This window comes from Benincasa hispida, chromosome 10 (genome assembly GCF_009727055.1).
Source record: "Benincasa hispida cultivar B227 chromosome 10, ASM972705v1, whole genome shotgun sequence".
Lineage (NCBI taxonomy): Eukaryota > Viridiplantae > Streptophyta > Magnoliopsida > Cucurbitales > Cucurbitaceae > Benincasa > Benincasa hispida.
Window position 1 is genome coordinate 51,045,194 of NC_052358.1, and position 9,469 is coordinate 51,054,662.

Genomic DNA, 9,469 nt, shown 5'->3' on the forward strand with positions numbered 1-9,469 from the left:
TTTCATTTTAAATTTTAAAATTTTGGATTCAAAAAAAATATAAAAATATTATTTTTAAAATTTGCACTATTTAGATCACAGAATCCAAAAATAATTTTTAAAAAATAAAATCTAGGTTGTCTGTCAAACACGTATTTACTAAACCCAATAAATTTAAAAATATAAAATAGAATCCAGACTATAAACCAAGACGCTCGATACTCCTTTGCAGTTGGAAATGAAAAGACTTTGGGAACAATCATGAGATATCACATCAAAATGTCTATGATTAGTTATATAATTATTTTACTAGACCTAGGATAGCATGTTGCTTAGTTCTATGATGTTCCATTATATTATTTTTTGAACATTCTCTTAAATATATAAAAATATAATCTATTTTCATACTAAATTATTTACTTACATTCCATGTCAAAGTAAATTATTTACTTAAATTTTAAACTACTTTGAAATCAACCCTTGTTAAGAATTCTTCAGAAATTACCAAAATACTTTAGGTTTAAATTTTAGTTTTCCGTCACTTTATATTGGGCTATATCTTAAATACCATACTTAAAAAATGGTTTTTTTATTATTCTACTTTATTTTATTTTATTTTTAATTTAATAATATGTAGAGTGAATGTAATATCCAAGGCTCAAGATTCAGATCCAAATTCAATACTTGATGGCTCCGACATTTTCCTACATCCCTTGCAACCGAGTTACGTCATCCTTGTTTGTGTTAAATTTAAAAGAAATATGCGAAATATTATAAAAAGTTGAGAGAAAATATGCATAATTTTTCTAAAAAAAAAATCAAATGAAAATGTTATAGGTAAGAAAACTATTCCTTAGTTGTACCAAAGATTGAAAATTGAAAACTATCTATATATATTTGACCTAAAAAAGACGACTGAAAATTGAAAGACTAAACTAAAATAAACATGTTGAAATTAGTTGAACGGTAATTTGACATATATCTTTTGTCAAAGGTTTGATCACCATTTCATAATTATTGAACTAAAAGAATAATAAAATGGAATACAAGTAATTTAAAACAATAATTTACCGATTTATATAAAAAACTTAAAAGCAAATTGAAAAAATCATCCATGAAGTATGATGATAGTTGTAATTACACCCTCAAACATTCAATTGTGAAAATTGAATCATCAAACTTATACAAGTGTTAAAATTGAACTCTCAAACTTATAATAGTTGTAGAAATTAGACTCCCAAATGATAAAAAGAAACCTCAAATTCATACAAGTTTGAGGGTCGAATTTTAACATGTGCATAAATTTGAGGACTCAATTTTTACAATTGAGAATTTGATGGTATAATTGACACTAAGGTTTAAAATGTCGATTTCGATGAAAATATCGAAATCTGAATTATATAGAAATTTCGATGGATCGATAAAATGCTAATTTTGATGGATATCGGGAAGAATTATAGAAACAAAAAATTAAAAAAAATAAATTAGTAAACAAATAATTTTATGATTTTTAAATCTATTATTTATATTACTAATATTTTGATGCTTATTTATTTTTTCTTTTATGTTATATGAATTTAGATTTGAAAACGTGAAAATATCGATATTAGGATAATTTTTTTTTGCAATTTGCCCCCGATTAACATAAGAAGGGAAAAAATTGTAGAATAATAACTAAAAAAAAAAAAGAAGAGAAATATAAGAGTGTGCATTATTTTTTGCACTCTCAGCTTTCTGGCTTCTGCTCTCTTTCCCTTTACAAACTTTACACAAACAAATTCATCTCTCAACTATAGCTTTCACCATAGACGCATTCTTCAGATGCAATGTCGTCACTCTGCGCCGCAGCCTCTGCTTCTTCTTCCAAATGGCCTCAAACCCACTTCGCCGGAATCTCAGTACAACGTCCCCGCCGCTCCGATTCGGTACCCAACGGCGGTCGGCGCCGCTTTCATTGACGGATACGCCTTCTTGGAGCTAGCGAGAGCCACATTTGCTTTGGCGGCCAAACCACATAAATCCGTTAGAGAGATCGGCAGATGGGCTTCCGCGAGCGGGATTAGAAAATAAATTTCCCCCAATTCGAGCTCTCTGTCGCTGGAGATTTGGGGAATAATTGAATCGATTTTCATAGATTCTGAACTACAGAGGAAACAGTTGGGATTTTGATTGAGAATGTGGCCGGCCTTTACAGGGTGCCTCAATTCTTGTAGTCTACCATCTGTATGAATAATTTTCGCAGTGAAGGGCCAATTCGTGAGGCTAGCATTTGAGTGCTGAGATGAGGCACAGACTCCCATGGTTTTTGGTTTTCTAGAGAAATGGATGAGGGAAAAATGGTGAAGTGGGTTGAATGGAGAAGGAGATGGGTACGTAGTGAATCATTTCATATATTTATATACAAAGAAAATTGAGAGAAGATTAGCAGGGCATGTGAATGATGGGGCCATGATAAGACCGTATAAAAACGGCGGAAATGCACTGAATATGAGGTATGATCATTTTCCTTTTTGAAGTTTCCTTGGTGCTACAACTAGATACCAAAACTGTGCAGAAGCTGGGCCATACTGACCATTTATCTACAGGGGAGAGAGAGATAGAGAGAGTGGGAGACCCCATTCTCGACCAACCGACTGTTCAACGTGTCTCTCACTATTTGACAATGACAACAATTGGTAACTTTTGTATCCCAACTTCACCATCCAAAAAACTAGTGAAATACTTGTTTGATCAACATGAATATTAACCTTCTGAAGTCAAATTGAGCTTTGCTTCTTCGGTAATTGACATGGCCTCCTCCTTAGATGTTGGAGGTTCGATCCCTATCGAGATCCTCATCCCCATAGTTGTTGTACTTGTACTCAAAATATTAAGTATTAATCTTTTGAATCTCAATATACAATGCTCATACATAATGTGCTAATGGTTCAATCAGGGCAGAGATGAGAACTCTTCTTTTGGCCCATTTTTCTTGCGAGAATCTACATTTCATGGCATCTAGTTAGAAAAATTCTTTTGTAATCATAGCATTTATCTTGATTAATTTGGGTTGGGAAGTCTTATTGTTATAGATGTCGGGTGGGGGGTGATCTCTACCCGGCCCCGAGGATGTTCTTTCTTTGATTCTTTAATGACATTGTCTCTTATCTGGAAGTAAAAAAAGGACAATAGTTATGATTCATGGATTTGAATTATATAATAGATCAATCTTGGTGCCACAGAAGGGTAACTGTCCTTTGTCGTGTTTGGTTATAGGATGAAGAAGATGGGAGAATGAAGACTGAAAATAGTACCAATCAAATTACTTCTTGGACTGCAACAGAGAAGGAAAAGGGCCTTCTGCTGTATCATAACAGTTCCTTGCAGTACTGAATTATACTATCCAGATTCCGTCTCGTGAGGTATTGATATCATCTCTCTTCAGTATTCAAAAGATATCCATTTAATACATGCGTATAATGGAAAGTAATCATTGTAGAATGTTCAAGTAGTATTTTTTTTTTCTTTTTTAAATAATTGAAATGTTTGCACTATTTTATGTGTGATATCATAAATGTTTTCAATAGTCTTTTGAAATAATATATGTTTGGAAATGACTTCTTTTTGTTAAAACTTATTGAAAAAATATTATTTAGAAATTAATATTTTTGTAAGCATATCTTTTCTGTTTCTTGTTTTTCTAAAGTTAAAGAATTGCAAGTTAGGGGATGAAACTATCAACTTTTAATTTAAGATTGTTACAAGTTCCTTATCCACTAACTAATGTTAAGATTTACATATCTTTTTCTAAATTAATTATGAAATTCAATGGACAGATTTCATGGTAAATCATGCATCATAAATTAATTTCTGCAAGGCTTTTAGCTATAAAATATATTAGCTATAAATTACCGCTTTCAGAACTGAACATTATGCGAGTAAATAATCTCACTAATTTTCCACTACATTTCTGTCCTAAGTCCTGACTTATTCTTCTTCCTTGGATTGGGGGGGGGGGGGGGGGGGGGGGGGGGGGGGGGGGGGGGGAGGGGGGGGGGGGGGGGGGGGGGGGGGGGGGGGTTATGTGAAGTATTAAATAATTGGTGTAATTGACAGGAAAAGGGAAAGTTCACTTTCTGAAAAAGGAAAATTTGCTGAAATTGCGGTGCTGATTCATGATAGAAGATGCAAATTAACTATATGGTAAAAATGGATCCATGGGGTCGAAATTTCTTAGTTTCACGGTTGGTATTGATCAAGTAGAGCAAATTTTGGAGTACCTTTTACGAGGGTCTGTATCAGAAAAAGCGTGCTCCATTCATCATCTTTCAGGAAAAATCTCAAAGCTATACTATTTAGGCAAGTTAAAGAAGACCCAAACACATTCAATTAACAGGTAGACTTTTGGCCCTCCTTTCTAGATATGAAGTATGCCCAACTCCTTTTTCCTTCTTTCTTATTCATTATTCCCTTTTGAGACGTTCCTTTCACACTTAGCAAAACTCTTTTTCTTATTGACACTATTGTCGTTTCTTTGTTGAATGCATCACTGTTCTGGAATATTGCCTTTTCTTTGTCATTCTCTCTTGCTCTCTCTCTCTTTCTCTTGTTCTATCTCTTTCTTTCGTATAAACCAACCCATTAAGTTCCCAAATTGAAAGTAAAAATGTCTTGCTTTTCCTTGGGAACTTGAGGACGGCCCAGAAACAAAATTGTTCCAAGTCTGGATATTTTGATATTGGACCGTTTCAGTATAGGACTGATCCTATAGATGCACGTTTCTAAATTTGTATACATTTGAATAGGATAAGTTTTAAAGGAATGGTCTTAATTGTTGAAATGTTGATATAATTAAATCTATCATAACCTATAAATTTAATCTTTTGGGTTAATCAGTGATTTAACATGATATTAGAGCAACAAATCTTGTGTTCAAATTCCTACAATATCATTCTTTTCCCACTTAATATTAATTTTTATTTGTTGGGTTTTCTACAAATTTTCAAGCCTACAAGTGAGGGGAGTGTTAAACTTAATATAATTAAATTTATCATAATCCATCAACTCAAGCTTCTTGGTCAATTAGTGATTTAATATGGTATTAGAGGAGGTCTTATGTTCAAACTATAATGTCATTCCCTCCCTAATGAATGTTGATTTCCACTTGTTAGGTATTCTACAAATTTTCAAGCCCACAAGTGATGGGAATGTAGTATTGATATAATTAAATTTGTCATAACCCATCAGATTAAACTTTTCGATCAATCGGTGATTTAACATTGACAAAATGTGAAACTTTAAAATGGACCTAGTACAAAATGCACACGAGTCAAGCATGATATTCTAACAAAACAAATAACAAGTAAAAAGACTGGATAACAGATAAGAGTTAGAGATAAAGAGACACAAAGATTGGTAACCTAGTATGGTGCAATATCACCTGACACCTACTTTGGGTGCAATGTGCCCGGTGGAAAGAAACTTCATTATAAGAGGTAAGCAATTACAACAAAGTATTTATTTAGACTCCTCTACAACTCACGTACAACTCACTCTCTAGTTTCAATTTAAGCTCCCCTAAGTTTGAGATCCCTTCACTTCCACAAATAAGCTTCTTCCAAGCTTTGTTTGAGATCCCCTCAAACAAACTTGCTTAGACCCTCCCTAAGCATGAGCTCCCTTCACCTTTAATGAGACATCTTTTCTCAAGCTAAGTATGAGATCCTCTCAATACAATTGAATTTAGGCTCTCCCTAAGTATCATGTAACTCCTTTTTCACTCACAGTGAATGATAGCAAATGAACACACTATAGCCTAGTCTAGATGATCATTGGCAACACCCTCAACTGTGAGGTTCACAATATATTCTAGCATTACATGAAACCTTTCTAGCAAAACATAACAACACAAGTATTCAAAAAGGCTAATCCTAACACAAACGACATAAATATGATGCCGCCTTGAGAAGATCTTCAAGGATGGAAAAAATTCTTTTCAGCAATCAAGAAGGAAATCCGCTCATGTAACACTGCATCACTCGCTTAGACAAATAAGGAAAATATCTCTAGACCAATTCTGCATAATGTGGGACAAGATGCCTGACATAAAACAAGACAAGATACAGAACATTTTGCCTATAATGAAAATAGCCAATCAACTTGCAGTAACAAAATGAATAGTGAGGGCATATTTACGAGTCTAGATATATATATGTGTGCGTGTTGGTATATACATCATTACTCTTTTTTATATTTATATGTTTGCCAATTTTGGAAATATTTTCAAGCATGACATAGATGGATAACCAATTGACCAACTCTTGAAAGAGAAAAGGGTATCACATATTTCAGCAGTAGCATAATCAAAATGTTGTAGTTTATGAAGATGGACTTCTTTGATATCTAGATATTCATGTTTCATGAGCTTGTAACGATTGTCGTTCTTGCATGGTTTCAAATTAAATTAAAAGGAGATTTGTATAGACTATATTTTACACATCCCTTGATTTAAGTTTGTGTGTTCAAATTCAAGTATCATCCAAATGAATTATGAATATCTTACAACAATTTACATTTGAGATGAACTCTATAAGACAAGATTGACCTACATGATTGAATGGACCCCTCTTCGAATTATTATTTATTCTTAACCTAAATTTGTGTTTAATTTCAGTATATTGTAATGTAACTTATGTTTGGTTATTAATTTTTTCTTGTTGTGTTATATGCCTACATAAATTTGTGTTTAGTTTCAGCATCTTTGCTGTTCAGTCATTGTAAATATGTTGTGTTATATATATAGAGAGAAGCTTTTTTGATACATGAGAGATTCAGGACTAAAGATGGAGAATATGCAGGCTGTGGCTTTCTTTTTTTTTTCTTTTTTTTTTTTTTCTCCTTCATCTTCCTTTTTTGGTAGACTGCCTTTTTAGATTATATTATGTGAACTCACTGGAAATTCAGTTCTTGTAAGAAAATTAATATTTCTTCTCTCTTTTGGTCAGATAAGTGATCTACTATATTAGAGAAATAACTAACATGTTAGGTTTCTGGAATTTTGGCTACAACTAAATGATATCATGAGATTCATGATGGTCTGATATCCTACAAGCAAGTTCATACCAAACAAACCTGATACTAATCCTAATCCTAACTTGACGTCACGGACAATTATGCTGCTGATATTAGGACCCCAATGACCCCGGCGATCAGAACCGTTGGATCTCCCAGCACTGCAGATATAACAGTTTGGACGGCCATACCAGCCATCTCACAACACCTCTTCATCTTACCCTTGCCCTTGTTGTGATGAGTCTGAAGAGTATTCTTAAGACTAGGAATTCTTGTCTCCAATTTGATAGATTTCCCTGTTCCAAAATGCAATTCATGCCAGCTCTCCTCAAGCATTTCTTTCACACAAGCTACATGTAGATTGTACTTCTTACACGAAGACCTATAACTCCAGCTTCTTCCCTTCCGCCCACACTTGTGACACGATGCACTCACTTTCTTGTAAAGGTAGAGCTTGATTTCACCGTCGCTGAGTGCCATCGGGAGCTTGGCACAGCATGGGTGAAGATCAAAACCACAAGCTTTGCAGTGGTAAATGAAACCAGTGACATCCTTCTCACAGGCATTGCAGAATCGAGGAGTGTTGCCAGGCAGGCGAGACATGAACTGGAAGGAGCATTTGGTGTAGAAAGGGTGTGAGATAGAGGAGGAAGGGATGGCACAATGCACGTGGAGGTCAAAGTCACAGACCGTGCATTTGTAACGAGAGCCTATACCAACCTCCTTGCAGCCATCACACTTGAATGGAAACTCTGAGTACTCAAACTTGAGCTTGTGTTGTGGGTGGCTGAAGTGAGAGATCTCATTGTACTTCATCTTCAATTTGTGGCCTCTGCTAAAGTAAAACAATAAGGATCATATATATACTCAAGGAAAAGCTTCAAGGTAACTGTCTTTGACTCCTTGACATACATATTTCAGTCAAACCAACTAATTTAGACTTTCCTTCAAACTATGAGGGGGTAGAGAGAGAGAGAAGATTGGCTTATAGGATTAAAAAAAGAGTGGTTTAGAGTATTATTGGGGTTGTGTTTGGCTTGAAAATGAAGCAAAAGGTGGGGGAATTGTATGCTTTGAGAAGATGGTAAATTATAAGGCATTGGAAGGGAATTAATCCCAAATGTGAAGAAGGCACAATCATTGATACCCACAAAGCATATTTGGTCATACCCACCAAAGGAATATGTACTAATTATTTCCAACTAAAATTTATAGATTTTGATGTATCTATTTCTTTTCTGTGATGCAATCAAGAAAAGAATTTTGAGATGGATTTCATTGATATATATATATATAAATATATGAGGATTGCAGCCTCGAGAGTATTGATTATAGATATGGCTTTGTTGAATTGTAAGATAAGGCATGAATCTGTAAGGAATATTAGGCAATTTCCAAGATTTGATTTATGCAAAGCCATTGGTTTATATACCTTAATATTAAACAATGACTGTTTAGGATTTTGGTCGAATATTTTGTTTATAATAATTTAAGTTAGCTTATTTTGTGGCTTTTGATGTTTTGGCTTTGTAATTTTATTTGTTTCAATAAGGGGTGTAAGCGGTTCGACATGGTTTGACTGAAATCGAACTGTTTAAATACATACATAAAATTGAAAACCAAACTGAACCAACAATTGACGGTTTGGTCCGACTTGGTTCGCTGTTTGATATTACTCAGCAAAACTGCGAGTGTTGGGATGAAATGGGTTGTGGCTAGAAAAAACTAGCGGGGAAGTAGGGATGCTGCTAACATATGTATAAAAATTTGCATTTTTCGTGCTTTGAACTCAGATTCGTCAAGAATGAAGTGGACATAAAAATACCAGGGGAATTGGAGTGGTTTCGTTCTGAAAATTGGCAAAACTGTCCGGCAACTCATGTAACATGCACATGGCTACAAATTTCTAAACCCCTGATTTGCCCTTGTCTGATTAGGTAATTGTAGAATAAAAAACAGGTTTGAGTTATGTTTACAAGTATTTGCTTATATTTCTCAAGAACAATTGTCCTCCTAATTTTGCTCATGTAGTTAATATAATCTCCATATTTTATTATTATTTTAGATTCTGTTTAACCACTTTTCGAATTAATCTCACTTTAATTAAATATCCAGATTTTTCTACCAAATTATATTTTAAATATCCATATTTATTAACTTTTATTTTATCCATATATCTTATTCAAAATTTTGAATGGTTTTTTCATTATATTCGATTTTATTCAAATTTTAAAATTTTTTTCTTTCTAATTTTATACATACATTCTTAATAAATTAGTTGGACATTCTTATATTCTTACTAAATTAGTTTTATATATTGTTTTTGCTATTATTTTAAAGATTTGAAAAAAAAAATAAAGAAATATCACTTCGTAAAAAAATGACCATAACTTTTGTTATTTACTCAAAATGTTCATCGATTTAGGTTTTGTTGTGGTTT

The 9,469-nt window shown here is 33.4% G+C and overlaps 1 protein-coding gene and 1 long non-coding RNA gene across 2 annotated transcripts; one reads left to right on the top strand and one right to left on the bottom strand.

Moving 5' to 3' along the window:
• Positions 1-1,577: 1,577 nt before the first annotated feature.
• On the top strand, positions 1,578-9,064 carry LOC120088527. The gene is made up of 5 exons (XR_005484949.1): positions 1,578-2,471; positions 2,565-2,654; positions 3,235-3,380; positions 4,075-4,354; positions 8,823-9,064. It is a non-coding gene; the product is annotated as an uncharacterized LOC120088527 (long non-coding RNA).
• LOC120088526 lies at positions 6,697-8,751 on the bottom strand. The gene has a single exon (XM_039045905.1). The coding sequence runs from the start codon at positions 7,843-7,845 to the stop codon at positions 7,129-7,131; it is 717 nt and encodes a 238-aa protein (XP_038901833.1). The 5' UTR covers positions 7,846-8,751; the 3' UTR covers positions 6,697-7,128.
• Positions 9,065-9,469: the final 405 nt, after the last annotated feature.

What these genes read in the sequence shown, in the direction of transcription:
- LOC120088526 (XM_039045905.1), bottom strand. Translation starts at nt 7,845, where the DNA reads ATGAAGTACAATGAGATCTCTCACTTCAGCCACCCACAACACAAGCTC.